Here is a 25,404-nt window from a genome sequence, read left to right on the forward strand (position 1 = left end):
AAAAAGTTCTGTGTGTGCCGTCAGAGAGAAGTTTCCATTCAGATGGAATGACCTTTCTGCGTTCTGCAGTTCTGTGGTTGGGACCCCACCCTGGGTGATGCCTTGGATTTCTATCCGTTCCCCACTGAGATTCCAGACACTTTCCAAATCCCAGAAACAGACCAACTCCCTGCTCCGCCATGCCAAATGTTGTCATACTCGTGCTGCTACTGTAAAGCCCTTGCGTCCGCCTCTGAAGCTGGGTTATTCTCAGAACATGTGGTGCCGTCAGTAACTTTGGAGAAAATGAGAAACTGCAGGCTTTTTTAGTTTTTAGCTCAGTCGCTCATTTGTTCTGGCTTTTCCTCAATTTATTTTCCCTCTATTTTTCATTCTGTGCTGTATCTGTTCACCTGCTATCTGTCTTACAGAGAGGCAGTCTTAATGAGAGCCTGTCTGTCTGAGCCCTTTTAAGTGTCTGTCTGCCTTGCATTTTGCTGTTTTATGTTTGCGTTTGTGTCATTGCTGTGTTCCAGAAAAATGTTTTCCTCTCCCTCTCTGACAATGTGAGCAAATTACCATTTTGTAGACACTAACAGAAAGCATATTGTCTATGGACTCAAATCCCCATTTCAGTGCTGTTTCATATTTTTTGTGTTCTGTCTCGCTTTTTCAGAAAGTTTGAAGTTGCATGGTATGTTGTTGTTCTAGTTTGACTTGTATATTGTATGTTTTTCTCTTTAAGTGTTTTTTCTTGAGTACTCATGACAGACTGAGACAAAGTTGCTTGTTGTTTCCTTAAAACCACAACTCATTGTATAACTGATTAAAATTAACATGAATTTAAAAAATGAGGGCTTGCAAGACACTGTTCATATATACAGCAACTTCAGACTGACTCACTGCACCAACCACACAATATTAGTGTGAAATATAGTCAAAACTATTAGAGATAGTGCTTTCAAATGAGTAAAGCAATAACTGAATCACTCAAACACACCCAATTAGTGTCATAAGCTGTTATGAATGTATCTATATTTTCATTAAATCATCACACTGACGCATGTCTGTGTGTGAGGAAAGTATGACACAAACTCTAGCCTCACCCATCCTACTCACACACACACACACACACACACACACACACACACACACACACACACACACACACACACACACAAGCACACAACACACTCACTCATCTGTTGTGTCGCAGTCAGGTCAGGGCCCTGATGATGTTGATGATGAAATGATGATGATAAAGGCTCACATGAGCTCCTTATTGTTAACATAAATGAATGTGTTTCATTCATGAGTCACAGTGTGGTGGAAGGCCCTGTGTCCTGTGTGTGTCCACACAATACAGTGACACACATCAGAGTGTGACATCGCGCAAACAAACATAATGTAACTCACATCATGTCATGAATTTCACTCCCATCACATGAACATAAGACAGGACAATACAATGGCTGACCATTGTGTGAAGACACAGTTAAATGACAGGTTATCATTATTTCATTATTAATTATTATTATTATTTAGGCTAACTTCTGTAATTCCCCACATGATGACGCACACCTGTTTCATACATAATAATGAAAAGATGTTTCTATGTTGTGTAAATAAACCATTACTTTTATCTTCTTGAATGTGGCATGTTTGTGTTATAGAGCACTGGTATTTATACTTTAAAATTCCACCTGTCTGCTATGGATTTTTGAACAGGTGTCTGGTCAGTGGTGGGAAATCATTCTCTCCGCATGAGTCATCATTAACTCAAACCTCATCATAACCGCCACTGTCACTACATCTGTTGTTTAATTTAAGGCTGTGAGATGACATGGTTTTTAGCTTTCAAACTGTCTCTAACCACTTATGACTTTAAAGCCCCCACGATCAAAGTCTGATGTCACTTCAACATAAAGTCTGAAGAAAACAACTATTTTTTTCTTCTTCTATTTGTTTCTTTGTTAATTATTGTTTATTTTCAGTAAAGCATGATCCATACAAAAATCCTATTGTATAAATGCTATAAATGCTCACATTTAAACTCTACAATTCTTTCTTTTACATGACACTCATAGGAAAGACTTTACTGTACCTATAATGTACTGTAGCATAAAATAGCTGAGCCTAAATATATCTGCCCTGTTTGTTTATCAAGACCACTGACTCAATATATTTTTCCCCACTATAATCAATCTCTGTAGGAACAAAAACTCTTCTGTGAGTGGCAATAGAGGACATATTCTAATGTTTTCTGCTTTACAGAGGTATATACCTTGAAGTGGTAAACAGTCCATAGATGAGAGGGTTCTTCTTATCCTTCCCATGAAGGATAAAGACGTCCTCTGGAATGAGAGAAGACGGAAAGGAGGGCGGGATCAGGAAATGGAGGGGATGGAGAAAAAGAGGTAAAACATTAGTTAAACCAGAGGAAAAATCATAACAGTATCTGAATAACTGGAGAAATTCTGCACAGGTTTGTGTAAACTGCATGTGTGTTTGTGTGTGCGCATCAATCAGTCTGTGTGATTAATAGCGTTGGGCATGCTGGCAGCATGGCTGACTGGCTGCTTGTAATGAATCTGTAGCCATTAATAACCAGCCACAGTGGGAGAGATGAGCGTAGAGTCCGCCACAGGAGAACGACACCTGCTGTCACACACATACACACACACACACATGCACGCACACACACACACCACGCCTTAGTCCTCACTCTTCATTTCAAACACAGCGGATCACAACACATGATACATCTCTCTCACGTTGCTGTTGCAGCGACGATGGTTCTGTCACGCAGTGCAATCAGGTGGAGTGTTGATATTCACTCCTTCCACCTGTCAACCTGATATCTCAGACACCACTGGCTCAAATTCGACTAAACAAAAAGAAGGTATGGTTGATTGCTGGTGCTCTAGCACCGGTCGGCTCAGTGGGGATGTTTTTCATTTTGAACAACATATCAAACACTAATTGTATAATGGTTGAATAATGACACTGATTCCACTTTGCACAACAATACAATCCTGGTCTGCAGGTCCAAACCCATCAAATACAATACTGAATTGAAAAAAGTACAATAAATATTTATGACAGGAAAGTTTCATTCAAGGTATCCTGCAGAGGTTTTCACCACTAATGTGCTATCACTTAATGCTTTAGTGAGCCCATTTCAATTTTGTTTGCATTTGTAGTTCATCACCTTCAGTGCAAGTCCATCAAAACAGATGGCAACTTGAATAAAAACACCAAAAGCAATCGAATAAAGCAAACTGCTGTTCCATCTAATCCACTGTTTCTCAGCTTGGGCTAGTCGCTGTAATGTTTAAAATGCAGTACAGTGGAAATGAGGCATGTCACAAATACGTGAAAATGCAAATTAACAGATTGACAGGAAAACAAACCAACAAACAGATGGCAGGAGTCAGGAGACCAAAAAAGTGTTCTGAAAATCTAATTTACAAACTCACAAACAAAATAATCAAATTTAACATATGTATATAACATATGTAACTGCCCTATAATAGTAGCATATATCAACATTCTATACTCAGTGTCTATCAGCAGCACAAATCGAGGCACATTTAAGATGCAAACCTAAAATCTCTAGTTATGAACTTGACATGACAGAGGAAACAGAATCAAAGTTTTATCTTCTCAAATAAATACTTTGAGAGAGCTCTGATGGAGTTCAGGATTCGTCTGGAAGGTGGCTTCTTTATTCCAAATAATTTTACTTTACTTTAATGAATCTGAATTGTGAGTCAGGAGATTTAAACAATCAGTTAAATTAATCTGCTGCGCCTCGTATGTAATACAAAAGCTGGCTCTCTTAATGGATCGTTGCATGTACTATGACCATCTGGCATTTAAATGGGAATGGGAGATGACACTGATCAGTTTAATTCATGTTAATGACTAATTAAGAGTTCAAATACAACCCTTTTTGTGCCTTGCACTTTACTTTGTGCCCAGACTATCCACTGTTTAATGAGCAGAAGGGAGTTGGACACACCATAAACACACTTGTTCCTCGGACCTTAGGCTATACGCCACAGAACATTTAAATAAGGCCCCTCATGTTTGATTTTAACTCAAGTTCATTACAGTTGATACAATTTTCAACATTTTTCTCTCCTTATATCCAGTGCTCATTGTTGTATAATTCAGCTGTCTGTTGTTACCTAACAGACAGGTTGTGATTTTCACTGTGTATTTAAATCACAATACTTCAAAGGTTTTTTTCTTTTGTACTTTTGTTTCAGATAAGAGTTGGGAATGTTTTTATCGTCCAAACACACTGGAAGAGAACGGAACCCTTTGTTGTCTGTGTGGCATGCTGTGAAAATCTATAAATACATGACTTGACTCAACTCCTATGGTACGGTGGGACTAGTAACTTTAAAAGTCTTAGAAAATCATTTGAAAGGTTTTACCCAAGAAGAGCTCAGGTTGATGTTAAGATAAAAAGAGTTTGGCAACCTTTGCAGCAATAAAGGCTGGAAAAGGAGGTTCAAAACAACTACTTTCTACATTGACTCTGACTTTATTCTACTATCCGTTCCTTTTGTTCTTCTTCTTCCCACGATGAGGCGGAGATGTTGTTGTGGTGACAGCGAAGCGTAGCACTGTTCTCACATTCCCGTCATTCCTGCCGTTTTAGGTGGCCTCCACGGAACTACAGCCCTGCTGGAAGTCTAATCTCATCTCATCACGCACACACACACACACACACACACACACACACACACACACACACACACACACACACACACACACACACAAACAACACTTGCCACACACAGTGATAAATTCAGACGCACGTACACATCAAACAGGGAGAAATAAAAGCATGTATGACCACATGCATGGACCTACACAAACACCAAATGCAAAACAGCAGGGGGGCAAAGCATACACATGAACACACTCAGACACTGAACATATTGACACACACACAATCAGCAGGCACCTCAGGGCAGAGCAGAGAGGACTATGGGTAGTCCGCATCCTGCAGCGTATGCATTCTCACTCCCTCCATCCCTTATTTAATATATATCACCCCTTTATTATTAAGTTTTCCTCAGTGCTTCCTTTTTTCTTCATGCTTTTAAATTGCAATGCAGAGGCCTCCTTTTTCTTGATAACTGTCTTTTTACTTCTGCTCCTGTCTTCTATTGCTCCTTACCATATTTGACTCATACTGTACATCATACCACTATCTTTCTTCCAACACTTGTCCACTTTTCTTATCATAACTTGCTATTTTTCTGCACACATCTTGCAAGGAATGCCCATCCTTCTTCAACTTCCATCATATATCATGACCTTTATCATCTCGCCATTTTCTTTTTTCCCCTTTTGCTTGTTTTTTTATTGGAGCTTTTTTTTTTTTTTTATTACTCTGGACGATATATTTGCTCTATGGCGGGAGCTTTCATCCAAAGCAGCTCAAAGATTTTCATGGAAGAAATTAGTCAATAAAAGGGCACTGGAAGATCTGAACCTGCATTTTCCTCGACACAAAGCCAGCCGGGTGAAAGCCATTTCAGTACAGTTGCAAGATAGACCCCAAATAAACCAGGTTGGAACATGTTTACTAGGTGATCAGGTTGTGACAACACAGAAAAACAACAACAGAATCCATTCAAAAGTGCACCCAAATATGCTGTCAAACTAATCATCCAAGGCCACATCTATAGAGGGGGTCAGAGCCGTATTTGCCCACATTAATGAAAAAGTGTTGATGCAGTTTGTCTGCAGGACACATGTTTGAACTGTGGAATGGTAAACAAACTTTTCATGCACAGAGATGAGGAACAAGAAAACAAGTTGCAGCTAGTTTAGACGGATACTCGTTCTAGTAAACTGATACTAAAGTACCCAGAAGGACAGAAACATCCCAAGTGCTGGACACTGAAGGGAGTTTTGTAGATATCTAAGTGGCAGAATTTCATGTTGGCAGAACAACTTACAAGCTCAATTTGAGAGCACACAAAAGAAACTGACAGTTTACCGAAAAGGAAGAGTCCCCACTGTTGACTATGTGCATCCTTACTTTTGCTAGCTAGCATTAAGCAAAAGGGAATTTGATGACAAAAAGCATTATTTACTCAAATATAAACAATCCTTTGGGATCACCAAAGTCATAACAATTCATCCTGAGGGGGACTTACTGTATATGTCTGTGCCAAATTCCAAGGCAATCCATTGAATTATTATGAGGAATTTATCTGTACCAAATGTAAAAACCTGTCCCCCCCGAGAAATCTCAATTAGTTGTGTATAACAAAGAATTTTAAAGCCAGGTAGAAAGGAGGCCATATAGAATGTAAAACTGAATATATTCAGTTCTGTATTGAAAAAGTACTTCCTAAACTTAATAAAAACTTTGTTGAAACCCCGTAGGGAAAAACTCTGAATCTCTGCCTGCTGCTTGAAAGTTAGTCAGTTTTCCTTTCTTCTCAGCACCTCACTGCATTCACACAGAAACATAGTTAAACTTTGGAAGACGCAGCCAGAACAATATTTTTCTTTCCCAAACTTTGAAGAAGACGTCTCAGTTATTTACAGCTCAGCTTGGCAAAAAAAAATCCACTCTTATCACTGCGTGACAAGTTTAAATCATCATTGATTTAGAGCTGTTGCACCTCGCTTCTGCATCTCTCGCGCGTGTCTGATTTATTGAACTGGAGTGAATTTATTGTCATTAATCTTTAACAGGGGAGGGAAAGCAAAATACACACATATTCATCACAAACACTGAGTGCAGAAAATATGAGAGCAGTCTGGTTTCTTAATGAAAATATGTAAAATGAAGCATTTGAATCATAGGAAACATCTTTGTATCTTCTTTTTTCTCTCTTTTTATATTTTGAACCATATCTTGATTCTCTTTCACTGTCAGACTACTGACCACCATCTCATACTAACAGCAATCCCTCCTTCTCTTTGTCTCCCTCTGAATCTTCTTTTCTCCTTCTCTTTCTTTTTCTTTATCTGTTCATCAGGTGCTCAACCAACCACCTCCCGCCCTTTCTGCTCAAATCCACCTGGACGTCCCAGAATCCCACTGGGCATCTCATATTCTCTTTGTTTCTCACTTTCGCCGTCCCTCCCCGTATCCATCCCTCCCTCCCACTATCTCTCATCCCTCCATCTCCTCATCCATCTGTCTGTCTGCCCTATTTTCTCCGGTGGGTTCTTCATGTGTCTTTTTCTCTAAACAAAAAGCTGCTGTGCTCCCCTGAGGGTAGATAGTCTTGTCTAGCCCGCAGACCTGCAGCCGCATCCCCTATCTTCCTCCTCAACCTCCTCCTCCTCCTAATTGTCTGGCCGTGGCCGCCCCAGGCACAAACCCCTATCCTCCTCATTTCTTTCTCCCCCCTTTCCCTCCCTCCCTCCCTGTCCAGTCAACCTGAATGCCAACATCCACCTCCTCCCTCCTCCTCTTCGTCATCTTATTGACCACACTCACTGTCTTTATTTCCTCCTCGCCATCTTACAGTAATTTGCCAATAATAGCCCTGCCTCCACCTTGTCTAGTACTTTAGCCCCTTCAGCTATTGGCCCTATTCCCTCCACCTTTTATCTCTGTGACACATTTTTTTCCCCTCCAGCCATGGCTGTTATCCCCATCTTGATATCTCCATTTGGAAGATGCCTACTCTTCCAAGGTGGCAATGAAGGGCACTTTTTCCCTGGGGCTAAAATACATTGTCTGGACACCATTGCTGTATTTCTGGGATAAAACTGAATGTGCAAAAAAAATGTTTTCTAGCAAATCTAAATGAAAAATATGTCAATATAGAAATCAGTATATTATGTAGAATTTAGGAAAGACAAAAGGCAAATTACATTTTCTGAAATCTTTGTTTAAATACCTTTAAAAGACTGGTGATCCCGCCCGCAGTTACATGGCACTAAATCAGTCATTTATATTGAGTAGTCTATACCTTTTAAGAAAGTCTGCTTTACTTTGTAAAATGTGTAAAATGCATGATTTCTTTATCTCCTAAGGAAACCCTACATTTCCTGTATGTCCACTGCTTGCTGTTCTCTCCTCCCTCCTCTTCCCTGCCATCTCTTTCTCTGCTCCATCCTTCCCTATTAACCCCATTCCCTCCCTTCTCTCTTGCCCCTGTCTCCCTCCCATCAGCCCTCACACCCTTTTAGCTTCACTTCACCTCACTTATCCCCTACATGTCCTTCGAGGAAAAATTGCCTCTTGTCTGTCTGTAGTATTTTCTGGATTTGTCTTCCCCCTTTGTCTGTCCATTGTGGCAATCTTTTTCCATGAATCTAACCTCCTTCTTTACAGCATCAGCACTTAACCTAATTTTCTGAGGTCGGCCAACTGGGTTATTACAGGCTGATATAACAACGATAGTTGGAGCAGGAAAATTCAATTAATTGTCCATTATCAACCCCTCTTTTGAGACTGTCGGATATTAGCAATTTTTGACTTGATTAGAAACCGAATATCTGTTGAATTGAACATCCAAAGTAACGTAATACTTAATATAATAGTAACGTGATACTTAATAATATGCAAATTTGCAGTGTACTTGCTCTTTCTTGGTGAAGGCTTTTCCTCATGTTGAATAAGAAACTAGTGGCAGAGAGAAGGCTGTAGCAGACACTTGCTATGCTACTGCAATTTCCACTTTAGGAGTCCCACATATCGTTTAAATCTAGCCACATCTGGCATCTTCTTTTCATTTTTCCTTTTTCATTACTTCCTGAGGAACAACATCCCTCATTTGGTGGGAGGTTCTATCCTCCTGTCATTTCTTCATCGTCTACATCATCATCTACTTAATCCTCTGTTTTACGATTTCTTTACTTTTTTTTCACTGAAGCCAAATGTTTTTCCAATCCTCTTTGTAATCAGCCCTCTCCCTCTCCTCCTTTGTCATCTCTTCCACAGTGTTTGGCCAATAAAGCTTTGATAACGGCTTCTACTCATCCTCTTTCCCCCTGCATTGATTTTCCTCATGTCCTTGTCCTTCTCCTCCTTCTTTCTTGTCTGGTCAACACCTTGTGCTATAACCTCTACCCTCTCCCTACTTGTCCTACTTCTTTTCTTTTCTCTCTTACCCTTTTTTCTAATCCCTCCCCCTCTTCTGTCCAGCAGCTCCTCTCCCCCTCCTTCTCCCCCTGTTTCTCCTTCTGATAAACTAGGCTTCCATTCAAGTATTTTCACACAAACTTTGATGGATTACAAAGGCTCAATGGAGGCGTCACAACATGATTTATTTTCCTCAGTATCACAAAACATGTTTTCATAGCCACTTTAAACAGAAAGTGTTTTTGTTGATGAGGTAATTAAGCAGTAAATAGTGGAAAATCATTTGTCAGATTAATCTGACAGGGTTGGGCGTCCTGGTGGCTCTGTCCTCAGTACATACATGGAGTCGGGCGTTCTCTTCTGCTCAACTCTTTTTTTAACCTCTATAACCTAATAATGTCATACAGAGCCCAGGGATAGGTTCAATTTGGATTAAATCATGTCAAAGGTGGTTCAGAGTGATTCAGCAGTAGTTGGAGCATTACAGCATAACATGCTGAAAACCAGTATATATGTGAAAATCATCAAACATCACAAAAGCTAATCAACATGAACATCCCTTTCTCAAAGAACAAAATCAATTTACCATAAATCTCCATGTGTTTTTCCTAATTTCAGACATCTGCCAATTGCAGAGATGCAAAGGGAGAAGTGTGCACTGATTCCAGATGAAATCATCTCACTCTACTGGCAGATTTTATATGAAACTCAAACAATCAAATCTTCTGATTTCAAAATAATCCAAATGACTTGTTGAGTTAGGTATTTTGTGCTCTGTTGATACATGCTGAAGTTGGTTGAAGTTTAATTTACAGTTGTATTTATCATATATGTATTAAATATTAATGTATTAACTGTATTTGCATCCAAATATAGCTGTTGTCTGTCTCAGCTGGTTGGTTGGTCTCTTCATTCACCTCTGTAACCCTCATCTCTCCCATCCTTCCTTTATCCCCATGGCTGCCTCAAAAATACCCCCTGAAATTATTTTATTTCTGGCCTTCTCAGACTTCACCTCACCATACTGAGGGTTGGGAAGATGACAGTGCTCACTTATTAAAGTAGCACATAACCTTCAGTACAATCCCAGACAGCTCCAGTGACGTCCCTCGAAGCATAAATACTCTTTCCTTCTCCCCTATACTTTCCAATTTCCTCCTCTTCCTCCCTCTATTCCTTACCAGCATCGGTGGGTGACGTAGGGATACAGATATGGGTGCTGTCTTATGTCAGGAAAACTGAATCTCTCACACACAGACAGAAATAGCTGAGGATAATGCCTCAGAGTACCTCAGTGTCTCTAGTGTCTTGACACTGAATCCGGCCACAGAGGTCGGCCTGTCTCTAACTCCAAAACCTCATAGCATGACTCTCCTCCACAACAACAACAACCACAACAGGGACAACAGCAGTGTAACCTTTCCGGTGAGGCTATACTCTGAGTTATTTCAGCTTGACTGGGCGGCCATGTCGTCCATGAATCATTCCTACTCCACTGTTTAAATAATTGTGGTTCAGTAAAGCTTGACTTATAACTTTACACAAGTGGCAATCACAGCAAGAGCCATATGCACTAGGAATGAGACTAATGAATGTGAAGCAGCCTCTACAACTCCATATACAAAACAACTGAACAATAAACTCTGAGCAATCCTGTGTAATGAGTCAGTCCATCACAGACCAGATGCTCTGTGCAAAACAAACCCAACTGTGAGGGCTTCCAAAAAGTTAATCGAAACAGCAAAAATACAATAAAGGAATTAGCTTTATCCAGCAAATCCTCCAAAAAAAGTGGTACAAATATGTACAAATAGAAGCATTTTCAGATCTGACCTTTCTTTTGCAGGATTGTATCATTTGTCTGGGCCTGTTGGATTGGCTTTAGTAGAGCCCAGTTAAGTAGTCATGATAGGTATGATAAGTCATCAGCCTGATAATGGGGCATTTATCTTATTAGACATCCAATAAAAAGAGCAGATAATTCAAAGCCATACTGATTTTTGAATCAACAGTGCAGTACGCATTTGTCACACCTCTCACTTCAAACTGCTTCACCTGTGTAGAGCCAGGCAGTGGAGACTACAGAGCCAAATAAATCGTCTCAGCCTGGGAAATTTCAGGGGAATACAACATGATTACAATCTACACTACACTGCTCACTACATCTCAGCCTTTCTAAGTGCATGAACTAAAGATTAGCATGTTCTTTTAAAATACAAACATGTGAAATTAGCGGTTATCGTTGTTAAGGTGTCACACATAAGGTGTTGTTTTAGACATGCAGCCTAAGAGTGATCTGCCCTACATGGTATTGAATCCTTTTCACCTGTAAAAACAGCAACAGCGTCACACGGACAGGAGCTGAACCCAAACACTGCAGCTTGTTTTGCCTTGTTGCATATTTGTGAACACACACACTGGCACAGCTTGGCGCCTGGCATTTCATTTGAACTCAGCTGACTGATTTCCTCCATATTATCTTTAACTCAGCACCCTCAAAATATTTTGGAAAACCTAAATTACTGTAAGCCTTTAACACACACACACACACACAGACACACGACTAGGTGGTATTCACTGCAACTATGAAGGACCCGTAGGGTTTATGGGATTTGTAGTGTTTCTGTGTGGTGGAGCGTTGCATAAACACAACACTGACAGCATTCTTAACCTGATGGCTTAATCTCCTGTCTATAGCTTTGCGGTTTAGTCTGTGTGTGTGTGAGTGGTTGTGTGTGTGCAGACGTGTATCCACAAACAAATGTGGATGGCCCTTATCAGATGTGTAAAAATGCTGGACTGAGATGTTTATGCTCCCGACCAGTCAGAGCTGTCTTGTGTACACAGACAGGCTGAGGCTCGAGTGAGTACATGTACAACAACTTAACAGATAGCTGTGTGTGTGTGTGTGTGTGTGTGTGTGTGTGTGTGTGTGTGTGTGTGTGTGTGTGTGCATGTGCGTGTGCATGCATTCAAAATTTTGACCATATGAAAACAATGTATGAATTACTGTGTGTTTTAACTTATGTACATGTTCACACAAATAGTACCTGTGTGTGTATATGACTGTGAGGGTGTGTGTATTTAGCACACAGAGGAGTCAGGCTGTTTACCAGGAGAGTCTTCTGTTTACAAGAACAGCAGAGATTAAAAAAACAAAAAAAAAAAAACATTTCAGTCTCCAAAATGCTCTCAAGCTGTTTGTCAATGTTAACTAAGTATTCTTATGTCCCAAACATATTTTTATTGAGCCCCAGAGGCCTAATGGATAAGGCACTGGGCCAAGTTGGACCAAGCCGCACCCGTGACGGACCTACCCTGGAGTACTGTCAAGCCGTGCCAGTCCAAGCTCTAAGTGGGCTGTTGTGATGTCTCGCAACTGCAACCAATTCATACCAAGTGCCCCTCAAACAACTGTGTGTTGTAAATACTGTGTTGTGTACTCAACTCATGTCTGTGCAGGAATCCTGAGAGACAGACATTTGTTGTAATGTTGCTTCATAATAAAAATATCCTAAATGACCAAACATTTATGTGTCATAATTTCAAGATATGCCTTCAAGCAGGTAGCCCAGTTGTGGTGGAAATGTAAAATCCCTGCAACATCGGGCTGCTGCACCGAGTCAAACTGAGTAGAGCCAGGCCGGCAGATGTAATAGAAAAATAGCATCAGCTTCAATTAGCAGAAAAAACAGTTACCCTGGATCACACTAAATCACTAAATAATCTAACATGTATTTTTTTTTACAAAATTGATGATTTTTGGCTCATGTGACGCCCCAGTGGCCTAATGGATAAGGCACTGGCCTCCTAAGCCAGGGATTGTGGGTTCAAGTCCCATCTGGGGTGAATGACAGTGGAGTGGCACAATGGACATGTGCTGGCCTTGTTGTACCAATGGCACTCATAGAAACCATCCTCTGCTCTTTGGGCTTTACTGTCTACTGGGTGAATTTGAAGACAACAAAAACCCCAACAGAGCATGGTGGAGATGTGCTTCGCATCAACCAGCAATGATCATTTTGTCACAGCTGAAGGTGACAGAGCAAATACAAGTATGGCGTCATACTGGAAATACGTCATCTGTTTTTGTGTGCTCTGTCAGAAGTGGGAATCAAAACCTCCACGCTGCAGGTTTAAAGGGGCAATCAAACTATTTATTGTTGTCTTTCCATACAGAAATAATTTTGATAATGTACAGGATGTTAATGTAATGGTCAAAATTAAAGCAGCCAATACAATGACCCAGTTCCCATTCAACCACTTCATGCTGCTCATCTCAAGGCCCAAGGTCCAAACAAAGACACTCCAAATTCAAATTTTCATGTCAGCATAGCTACAAGGTCAACGGTGATGTTTTATCAAAAATATCACAGATGTTAAATCTTCTTATCACACCATTAAAAATGGTTCAGGGTGAGTGCATGTCATCATCTGTCCATGACAAGGCGGCGAGGATCAACACATGCTGGCCAAATATGTACTACGTGCTGCAGACAAAGACTGCTGAGCAGCAGCATTGTTCCTTTACTGAACCACTGCTTTTGATGCTTGCTGTCTGAGTTTAAACTGCTGAAGCGCATGTTCGCCATTGTCTGAGCTCTTTCGTGTAGCCCCAGTGGCCTAATGGATAAGGCACTGGCCTCCTAAGCCAGGGATTGTGGGTTCGAGTCCCATCTGGGGTGAATGATAGCAGAGTGGCGCAGCGGAAGCGTGCTGGGCCCATAACCCAGAGGTCGATGGATCGAAGCTATCTGAGCTTTTCTATTTGAAATCTCAAACACAGGAAGAATTCCTTCCTAGAGCTGACTTCAACCTGTTCATCCAAAATGTGTATCCTAATTCTGCACCTGTGTCTCCCAGCCTGAAGTCAAGCTTCATGAAGGCTGGGGTTCCATCCAAATGAATAGGGATCCTCAAAGTATATTTATTTGCAAAAGTAAGCCTGTTTAGATCATCAGCAACAACACTGACACAACCATCTGTGGTGCCATCTTGATAACTTTTACATATTTATCAGTGTACAAATGCATGGTCTACACAGCTGCACACTCCTTCAGACTGAGTCAACCTCATCTTAAGACTGTCTATGCAGACTGTGATTGATTTACACCATCCTTACTGCTGAAATTCTGGCACACTTTTTTTTTAGATATTGTTGCTTGTGATCCACATGTTAAGCATTTTATCTTAGTGGATAACCCCATCTGAACCGGTACATCAAACCTGGACTGTTTCTATTTATACTAGACATTTTGGGAACTTGCATACTTTCAAGCACCAAGCAACTGAAAACACCTGTGTGGCTGTGCAGGGCCTTTCAAACGCATAACACTAGCTCTTCATACAATGGTATTTTGTTCATCACCACTGACATGGGTAAAGGTAATAATTGCCCAGAGCGCAGCACTGGTGAACGCTGAAAAATCTGAGACTTGGACAAACTGACAAAAAACAGAGGCTGAACGGAGGCTAACATTCTTTGCTCAAAATGCACATCAGAGACTAAATGCCTACATAGACCTGCTTCCGAGTATACACGCACACGCACACTCAAACACACACACAGCTAAGTGGAGGACACTGACTGCGCGAATCCTCAATAATGAATAAACCCACAGCAACCAAATGTTGAGGCCAGTTGCCATGGTTACCAAGGCTGAGGCACGAAGACGAACCCAAGGTGACCGACAGGGTTGTTGATCACCGTGGTAACAGTGGGGCCATCCAGACACAGACAAACACACATACACACACTAATGCTGTGGTTGAACTCTTTCTTTAGTCTGGGACCTCCATCATAACCTTAAAATATCTGAGCGAGAAGTTCCAGTGCTTCATGTGTAACACTGATGAACAGAAAAACACACACACACACACACTGTCTGAGTATCTGAACTCACTTCTCATTTATGTGGCAGCTGTTATGTGACCAGCGTTTGGGGCCTGTCTCATGTGATTTTAATGTGCATCTAATGTGTAATGTGTCATATGATGCTAATGTGTACTCACGCAGCTGGTCAAAGTGCGTCTGCAGGCCGTCTGGTCCAGGGACTGAACACACTATTCGAGCCTTCTGGAAGGTACTCCACTTGTTGACTAGACTCCTCTGACCTCCAATGTCATTCTACAACAAAATGTGAAAGACACTGCATGAGAACCCTCTATTATTTGCCAAATAAGGGATACTATAAACCAGATTATCCGAAAAATTGTTTTGACTTTCAATGACTACAATGCTGTAAATGCTGTGAAACCTAAAATGTGATTTATGTACAAAACATTTTATGAAATTCTGCAGTAAAATGTGATAGGGCTGCAACTAACAGTTCTTTCCTTACTGATTTATTTTCTCAATCAAGTGATTTGTTTTCAGTCTGTCAAACATCTGAAAAAAGGTGTTTGCTTGAAAATGTACAGAAATTCAAGATTGTTTATCCACATTCTATGTAACAAATTAACACACAGGCATGCACACAAGAGCAGGCACACATTATAATGGTCATGCATGTCTTCACATCTAAACAGAGAGGCATACAGTAAAAATATTCAAAGTATCACAGTGGAGCAGGAGACACAGTGATAGTGACCAACACAAACAGCCCCCTATACACCAACTTCTGAAGTCGTATCTATATGAGCCAGCAAGAACATCAAATCACACATAGTTGCTTTTTACGTAAGCACACACCTGAGTAGAGACAGACACATTGACCAGCACGTACAAACTTTACCTGTTCAGGCAAACACATGTTTACGTAAACTGCATGAAGACAGTTTCTGATATGAGCATACAAACACACAAACCTGGTTTCTATCTGTTTCTCACAAACACTCTCAATACCTTGCACACTCGTGCCACTCTGGAGTAGAGCACCTTCCCAGCAGCCCCTTCTGCCTCCTGAGCGCGTTCAGTGAAGAACACGTAGACCTTATCGTCCTCTGGGTTATCAGTCTCAGACAGTGGCGCTACCCGCACAAACTGGGCATCTACAAGGGGAAAGACAGGTGAACTGTAAATCAACTGAAACGCAATCCACCTCTGCAGATAAGTGCATGTATAAGTGCACAAGGAACAGAGATGGAGCAAAGGGACGATGGAGGTACAACTGAGTTTACAAACAGCAGAAAGAGTCATCATGTATCTTGTTGTTATCAGCAGCAGACGTTGACTTGCTGGCCTGATAAAACACCAAGCGGGCGTGCAGAAGATTGTTTTGGAGATGCTGATTTAGAGCAAAAGACATTTAGTTTACTGTAGTTCAGAATATTCAGTTTACAAAGAAAGAAGAAAAGAGATAAATGGTTGTTAAATTGATTCACTTTAAATCATTCTAGTGACTTGACACCAGAGCGAAGCTTAAGAAATAGATGACGAAACAACATAGACACAGTACTGAAGGAGTTACTGTTTGATTCAAAATTCAAATAATACTTAGGTACTGGTCTGCTGCAGCACCAGACTAGTGCCACAAGTTTTTTTTACTGTCTGTCCTGTTGGTCCTCTTTGACATTTCCTTGCACTTACCCTGCAGCCAGGTGGAGTCGTACTGCTCTGTGCGGATGACGCGACGGCTGCCCAGACTACGGAAGAAGGCTGAGTCCCGGCTCATGAAGTCTGAGGTGATCCCAGCATACAGCTCTCCATCTACACATATTAACAACAGGTTCCAGTACTCTTAGGTGGAATGTTTCTGACAGACTGAATTAAAAGTTTAATCCAAACATAATCTCACAATGTTTCATACTTCAATATATGGTTCAAGCAACATTTCACATGACTTTCAAGTAAAATTGAGGACATGAGAATTTACCCTTGCCTGTAACAACCAATTCTTGTGGGTTATTCTGGCACATTTTAGAATGGGTTTTATTCATGGTTAAGGTCATGTCTTCAGTCAAAATATACAACGTTTTGATGTACATCTGATTCATTAAATATATTGAATGGACTTGGTAAAACAGCATCCGCAGTGAGCTAAAACTTCACAGACAAGCTCTAGCTTTTCCTGTGATAACTTTTAATTCATAGTTTATTTGAGCTGTGGTTTGAGGGAACAGAAGGTCGACTTACCAACAACAGCGGAGGCTGTTTTCTGGAATGGATCATAAGGACATTTCCCCTTCCCACACTCAGTCTGGCTGTAGGAGAGAGTCTGGTGCTCCGACTGGCAGAGGAAACACAGACAGAAGTCACTCAGAGATGAAAAAAATCAGCTTGAGTCTTTTTTTTTCAAACTGACTCTTTAATTCATAAATAATTTGATTCATCCATTATTTCTGCCAAAATAAGCAAAAAAATGTTTCCATCCAGCTGAAGTAGAATACTACTTAGACACACACATGCGCACGCACACACAGAGTGAGTGGCTAATTGAGGGTAATCGGGCTAAGTGGAGGGATTTTAAAATGTGTGAAGTCCAGTCTTAAACCAGTCAGCACCACCAGCTCCCCTAAGCACCCCGTCTGAACCTCTCTGATCTGACGCCCTTTCATGGGATTAGCTGTTCCCTGACACACACACACACACACAGACGCACACACACAGCTGAAAAGCATGCATGCAACCTCAAAAAAATAGAAATGCAGGAATGCACATACCCACACACACACACACACACACACACACACACACACACACACACACACACATTCTCTGTTCCCACACACACCTGGCACAGGTTTAAACCTCACACACACACACAGACATTCCTACACAGACATCCATAACTGAGGGAATTAAGACCCATTAGCCTATTTCTGACAAAATTATAACCCACATGTGTGTAAATCATGAGAAATAACTAACTAATCATTGTGGAATAAAGGAGACGCACCAGGGCGGTAGAATTACATTTATATCATACTTGACATAAAAATGTCAAATAAAAAATCTACAGTGCTTGGTGGCCCATGAAGTGCAGCCTCAATGACATAAGGTACACTGTATATATTATAGACAGATGGCACTGGGTGAACCTTGGTAGGTATATGGGCATAGGGGCAGACACCACACATATTTCAAGATATTTCAGCTGCTGATAGACCTGCATATAGGGGCTGGGACTGGAACTGTGGGTGGCAGGTACACCATTGGATTACTATCAAAATGTGTGTTCTGCAGTTAACTTTTTTGTTGCTGCATTCTACCGCATTATTAATCATTATTTGGATTTTTACCAGGTGATTTATCTAAATGATGTTCATATATGTACCATATTTCGATACATTGTGACTGACTACTTTTTGTCTCAGGTCGTGGCAACAGAAAAAGACATTTGTTGTGTATATTGGTTTGTCTTGTTGTAATACCTGTTGGAAGACGCTGGTAGCTATAAAAGCACATCTGGGGTTGAAGGCCCCAGTGCCACAAACGTACAGATGAGTCTGATTCACGGGTTGCAGGACTCGCAGGAAGTTAGCACACTCCAACTGAACGGAGAGAATGAGGAACACACACAGAGACTGTATATTACTACATGTATAGGTTGGGGCTATTTTATATGAATTGGCTGAAAAGTAATAACAAAGGGATCCAAGATGAATTCTATGGATATAACATCATGAAATACATGAACTACATGTTTCTTATTAGGAAATGAAACTTTGCCCAAACTGCTAGAGTTTTTAAAACACAGAGATAGAAGTACTGTAGCTACATAGAACCTGAACGCAAGTTATGTTTGCTTGATGAGCAGCAAAGTCTGTCTATTTTGTTTTCTACATGTCAGTTTGTTGAATAAATCTCACTAAGCTGGATCTTGATATCCTCACCAGCATCAGTAATCTTTTGTTTGTTTATTGTTCCCAAATGAATCAGATTCATTCAGCTTTAGTTCCATTCTAGATTGCAATCTCTCCTGCAACTGTCTGGATTTACTGTTGCAGTTTCCTGTGTGGCAGTGTAACATTTGAGCAGGCACGATGAATGGATAAAAACAGCTGATACGACCTGACCTGTAAGCCACTGATCCATATCTGTGCTGGATTCTACACTGTGTAAGTACACTTACTTCCCCTGTGTGAATTTAAAACCAATGCAACATGCATTAGTTACTGTGGTACATGTTGCTTTGCTTATGCAATGTGTGTGTGTGTGTGTGTGTGTGTGTGTGTGTGTGTGTGTGTGTGTGTGTGTGTGTGTGTGTGTGTGTGTGTTTTTGTGTGCATCTATGAGTGTGTGTCGAATCACCTCTGGATCCTTCCCAGCCATGAGACATTCTTGGACACGGTCCGGACTGGCTGGCCAGTGCAGCTACAGAGAGCAAGAGAGATAAATAAAATGAAGAGTGTTAGAATGAGAATAAAAAAAAAACATTTTTATTGCTCACCCTAAATTTCCGATAAAAGGCTTTTGGCATTTGGCAGGTGCTTTACAGGGAAGCGAGGCAGGGAGAGTCAGCTAAACATGACTAATCTAGATGAAGGAAGGCAGGCGGAGATGATTTTAATGCCTCTTGTAAAGCAGCATCAGGGAGGAGAAAATAAAAACCAACTGGCAGCACCGCTGAGTCCTGATGATGAGCCAAGCTTTCAGAGCAACATTGATGGTGGCAACATGATTAAATAATCTACTGTTTGACTGAGTCTTAAACTACTGTTACATATGCACAGTTTTGCAACTTTTGTCATTACTTTGAATACAACAATCAGTTTTCCTTCTTGACTACTTCAGTCAGTAAGCTACTGTTGAATGCAACATGTTTAGTATCTCATCTTCCTAGGCAGATGTGAAAATATTTTGGCCCTCCACACTGTTTTCCCTCATTGCCTCTCTGATGTCTGACCTCCCTCTCCCTCCTGTGTTTATTTTCACATCAAACTCTGTTGGTCTTTTAACCAAACTAACATAGTTGATAGCAGCTGAAAGATAAACCAAAATGCTGTTAAAAATGTTAAAATGCTAAAGTTACTCTTTGTAAATGGAGTCTGGTGGCTTTAAGGAGTGTAATACAACGGCTGCACCTCGTTTAAAAAAAGGATTTTACTCTCTAACAGAAAGGTCTATCTCTGAAGGGATCATTTCCATAAAGTTGTCAGACACATATAATAACATTCTGAGGCTCTCAGTGCTGAAAACAAGCACTTTTAGAGGATCCTATATTAACAACTGAAGTTGCCTTCAAGGACTACATTCTGGCCATTACACAGGTGTCAGCTGAGGTGATCTACTGAAGAATCAAATTTTGTGTTAAAAAGAACTGCACTCTGGCTACACAGCAAAAACATTGTCCAATTTGTTTTGGTTAGAGAGTTTGCCCACACAGAAGCCTTCGTACATGCCTCATGCCTTTTAGCCAACCCACAGGCCAATCCACTGTACTTTACTGAATATTTTCTTCATGTTGTATGCAGGCTCTTTGTCGTGTACGTCACTGCCAAATAAGAACATAAATGACACCGATCCAAAATAAAAGAAAATCCAACATCTGCAAAGCAGAAATGAGACAAGCAATGGAACATGTGAAACATAACAAGCAAAACTGAGATTTTTCCAACTGTGGGCAGACAAGGACACATTAACAGATTGAAGTATTTTGTAAAGGCATGAGACAGTGTTTATCCATTTTTTTTTAAACTGTCTGAGTCACCATGTCTGAAAAAAACCCACAGGTTATTTTTCGGTATAAGGACTTGCTTAGGGCTCTGGTTAGATTTGATTGTATGCAGGTTTTATTTTAATTGATGAGTTCATCCTGGGTTCAGGTAAGATAATCACCCATGAAACAACCTATTTTTATTCAGAACATAAATGACTTCACCAATCAACAAATATTAAAAAAAAACTGACGAGGGGCACCGTTTAGCTCAGCTGGTAGAGCGGGTGTCCCATGTACAGAGGCTTTGTCCTGGCTGCAGAGGCCCTGACTCCCAGCCTGCGTGTCACTCTCTCACCCTGTTTCCTGTGGTCTCTTGAGCAGTTCTATGATTAAATCTTTAAAAATAAAAGGCCAAAAAAAAACCTCTGACTAATGGAACTGATGTAACCAAAACAACACATAGACCTCTTTGTTTGTTAGCATGTACACTTAATCAGTGTATAATAAAAACAATCCAAATATGGGGATTATTCCACTGTTTTCATGTCAGTGGAAAGAAGAAGCACAGAAAACAAGAGTGACAGACACAGAGAGAGTTCACGCTTAGTGTCAAATCACAGTGACATGACTAACCCAAATATTTCCCTGAGTCAGTCATTTCCTCAGAGACCAGGATGGTGAAATGGAGATCGAAGGGATATGATAAGTGATCGTCTCACTTATCTCTACATACCACAAAAACTGCAAAGATTACCGAAACAACATGCCGGAACATTACTTTAAAATGTTGGTACTTGACCTGCACATGGATGTTGGCCCAGAAAAAAAAAAGAAATCTCTGCAGCTGCTTGGCTTTTTGGGGGGCCTACAAGTTAGAATTTGCTTTAATTCAGAAAATGTGACACAGAGACTTCGAAAGTGACTGACAAATGATGGTGCTTTCAGGGAAACAATTTCTTCTGGATGTCCAGTAATGATTTCCCGATGCAGTCAATCCCGCAGAGTGCAGTGCAGTACTGCGATGATCAGATTAGATTAGAGACCACGTTCCCCCTTATCTCCAAATACCACACACTGACAGGAACATGGACCACCACTACAGGATTCTCACCAGGTAAAGACTTTTAATGGAAATACTCTGTGAAGAGCGTGCAGGTTGTCAGTTTATACAACACATGACAATGTGGGTCCTGGCAGGAAAGGAAGAAATTATACAAATCAAACAAAAAACTGATGTTAAGATCAGATACATTTCTGCTCTTTGTAAAGATTACAACAGTGCTGCAAAAAAGAAAATGGGGGAATAACAGAAGCAGTGAGACTGAAAAGAGAAAATCTATGCAGGAAAAGGCCAAAAACACACACTCAAACCCTTGGTGACCCTTCGTGTAATGTGGGCTGCAGCTGCAGACTCACAAAGAAGGAATGCCTTGAGGGTTTTTGGTCTGATCAAAGAAAACGTGTGTGAAGGCAAACGCGTCATGTTCGGCACGCTGCCCTGAACTGGGATGGACTGGAGGAACTGGTTAGGTGTCCAGCTCTCTGTGCTAGTTTTATTGAGCCAGTAGGACAGCACATATACGTATATGTTGCTTAAAGTCATGGAAAGAAACAAATTAAAATTTAGAAATAAGTTGGACTGCACTTAAAAGAATCTTTGGATGTCAAGAGTAGAGAAAATAAACAGAAATGTAGAGAAGATGGCACTGAAAGGGGTTTTAATACCACAAGGGAAAAAAAACTGTACACAAGCTATAGCAGTATAAACAGACTATAAATACTGAATGTACAAATATATAACTGTATGGCCAGCACAGAGCTGAGTTATGAGTTGACTATGACTATCTATCCTTTCATTGGCTGACTGCCTGGCTGAGTGGGTGGTTGGCCAGCTTGACTGCTGTCTGTCTGTTTCACTGGCTGTTTGTCTGCTTGACTACCTGTTTGGCTCTCTGATAGCTTGTGTGTACGTCTGGCACATGAGGGTATTGATTTGATCGGGCAGTTATGAAAAGGCTGCATTGTTGCTGTCCTTGCTCTGACCCTGAACTTAACTAGACTGGCTGGCAAAATGTCAGGGTTACTGTCTGGGTGTCTGGATGTCAAAGGTGCAGCACAAAACTTGATACTCTAAAAGGAAAATAAGTTGTTTTACTGTCGGCGTCTTCCTCAAAGCTTTGTGCCTTTCCATTTTCTCTTGTAGATGTCTAAGGTGACTGGTTTTACATCTTCCTCGAGGTTTATTTTTGCTTGTCAAACAACTGGTTTTATTTCAAGTTTGCGACCTCCTCTTCTTCTACTCTTACAGCAATGCATAATATAGCCTATACCACCATTGTTTCGTCCTCTGCCAAAACAATACTTGTGGTAGCCTAGTTTATTTGCTTACTGTTGATGGAAATATGCTGTATTCACATTTTTTCCCTTTTGTGACTTTTAAAAAGGTTTTCTTCAAGTTTGCAGACAGTTAAATGGAAACATAATTTGTAATATTGAATATTGGTGATTGACTTCAAAATGCAGATTGATTTAAACTGAATTCCACTGTCTTTATACTAAAAGTTGTGTTTTCTGCAGCAAATCTCAGTTTGGACTCCTATGAGAATAGCATTAACATTGATGACATGTTGTTTATACTGGACATGTTTTGTCATCATTGTTGCAGACATTTGGTGCATGGCGACATGAATATTAGCTCAGCTTCATTATGATGAGTGACATGTGTGAGGGCGGGAACTTGGCCAGCTGTATCCAGAGAAAGCAGAGATGACAGTTTAGCTGCCTCTGTGTTTTGTGCTTCATAATATTGATGTAATGTGAAGTTGGCCTTGTTTAAAAATGTGGAACACAAGTCATCTGCCCCTGCCTTTGTCCAAATTTCAGCTGTTACAAACAAATCACCTCTCCAACGCTGCCAGCACCAGAGGCATCTGTGCAGTTTGACAGTAAACATGAATAGTGGTGGAAATAGGAATGTGGGAAATGGGCAGAGAAAATTGTGTTGTCTCACTGGAAGCTATCATGTTGATCTGTTTGTCCATTTTAGATAGTTATAAGAAATAATGCTTTTCTGCACTTCCAGTTTTAAAAATTACACGTTTTTCAAAGTATATTTTAGTTCACTTAAGTTTCAAAACTAAAGATATAAAGGCAGCCAAGTTGGAACAAGGTGTAAGGATAAGACAGTGGAAGATACTGTGATTCCACAGTTTGAAAACTGCATGTCTATGTGGAAAGTTGTGGAAAAAGAGTTTATTAAGGTACAAGGAAGAGATCCTTGGTAGCTATGAAAAAAGAAAGATGTGCAATACTATAAAAAGAGTAAGGAATTACAGATAGCCGATCAGAAAAGGATATTAGTCAGAGGGGTGTGACTTTCCTCTTCCTCATATCGTCAGCAATTAGTCCCATCAAAGCCCCAACACATCAGTAATCTGAATCTGCTGCAATTACACTGTTTATATGTGCATTTCATGTGCATCTCTGCATGCATCAATGTGTTTGTCTGCTGCACGACTGTATCATACCTTGCCTCCGATGGTATGTGAATATGTGTGTGTGTGTGTGTGCGTGTGTGTGTGTCCTCCAGTTCTAACCTTGCGTGGGTTCTGCGTTATGTCATCCAGACTGGTTGAAAGCAGGTTATCTTTCATGGCCACGTATAGACGCCTCCCGTCTTCATCAGGCAGCAGAGAATGCATGTCTCCCGCCACTAGGGGCAGTGTCAGCAGGCGGCCATTCTGGATCAGTTCTGACATGGAGAAGGAGAAAATCAAAGGTGATGTGAGGAACTCAGATCAGTGGAGGTTGACCAGCAGCTTGATAGCATAACGACTGCCAGCAGGCTAAACAGCAAGCCTGTCTTTGTCTGTAGTGTCTCACTGGTTTAATACATATTCAAAGTTAATGTAAAAATCATACGTCGTGGTGTCACTGGAAGTTAAATTTGAGTTTGTTACATTCCCAAGGAATAGCCGTGAACACAAATAAAACAGTAGGGAACAGAACATTCACTGCAAGTATACGTTGAAATAAGAGAGTCTGAAGCCAGATATGAAGCCTTTTTCTTCAACAGGCAGAAAATCAGATACAGACACAAACTTTCCCACACCTGCAGCATCTATCACGTACACAGTCAGTTGTTTGTCGTGCAGTTTCAGTTTTTCTTATCTCACTGGACAAACAAAAGAAATCTGCCATGTATCTTCTGTGAACAAACAAACACAGACACACACACTTACATACAGACACACTGTACCTGAACTACATCTCCAGACAGATTGGATGATAACGAGCGATACCGAAAGCACGGATAATGAGTGTGCAGATGAAATGTTTTTTAGATGATTGCACTATTGCACCATGTAAACTATGAGAACATCGCACGTCCGTCTGTCTTGTGTTAACTTTCATATTTTAACAGCCAAGTGCTCTTGAGTGGATTGGACTTGGCATGTGCTCCCAACTCTAAAAGCATAAACATATAGGCTTTAAAGCAGCACCAGGCATGGCTTCACACGTTGGCAGCTCTAAATAGCAGTGAGAGGCAGACGGAGCTTATAAAACACAGTTTGAACTTCAAAACCCTGAAAATTGGGCCCAAAGTGTTAGTAAACTTCATAAAAGCATACCCTCATTCTGCAGCACTTTATACCAAATGATACCAAAGGGACAGGAGGCGAAAGAGTATAAACGAGACCCTAAGGAGAAATGGGAAATGAGGGAAAATAATACAGCTTGTAATTAACATAAATGGTTGCCCAGTGTAACTTTAGCACATAATATTGGTTCTCTCAGGGGAGGATT

The 25,404-nt window shown here is 40.7% G+C and overlaps 1 protein-coding gene and 2 non-coding genes across 8 annotated transcripts in view; 2 read left to right on the plus strand and 1 right to left on the minus strand.

Annotated features, from left to right (window-relative positions):
* The window catches only part of sema3h (sema domain, immunoglobulin domain (Ig), short basic domain, secreted, (semaphorin) 3H), a 58,706-nt gene that overhangs the window by 7,242 nt on the left and 26,060 nt on the right, over positions 1-25,404 (minus strand). For all 6 annotated transcript variants that reach the window (XM_037104561.1, XM_037104566.1, XM_037104565.1 and 3 more), the window contains exons 4-11: positions 24,195-24,349; positions 19,251-19,313; positions 18,371-18,490; positions 17,133-17,226; positions 16,587-16,706; positions 15,903-16,048; positions 15,071-15,185; positions 2,264-2,333 (exon numbers count right to left, since the gene is read on the minus strand). In XM_037104561.1, the coding sequence (XP_036960456.1) occupies positions 2,264-2,333; positions 15,071-15,185; positions 15,903-16,048; positions 16,587-16,706; positions 17,133-17,226; positions 18,371-18,490; positions 19,251-19,313; positions 24,195-24,349 (883 nt within the window). The remainder of the gene's footprint in view (positions 1-2,263; positions 2,334-15,070; positions 15,186-15,902; positions 16,049-16,586; positions 16,707-17,132; positions 17,227-18,370; positions 18,491-19,250; positions 19,314-24,194; positions 24,350-25,404) is intronic.
* trnar-ccu lies at positions 12,835-12,907 on the plus strand. The gene has a single exon. It is a non-coding gene; the product is annotated as a tRNA-Arg (tRNA).
* trnar-ccu lies at positions 13,671-13,743 on the plus strand. The gene has a single exon. It is a non-coding gene; the product is annotated as a tRNA-Arg (tRNA).

This window comes from Acanthopagrus latus, chromosome 7, assembly GCF_904848185.1.
Source record: "Acanthopagrus latus isolate v.2019 chromosome 7, fAcaLat1.1, whole genome shotgun sequence".
Classification (NCBI taxonomy): domain Eukaryota; kingdom Metazoa; phylum Chordata; class Actinopteri; order Spariformes; family Sparidae; genus Acanthopagrus; species Acanthopagrus latus.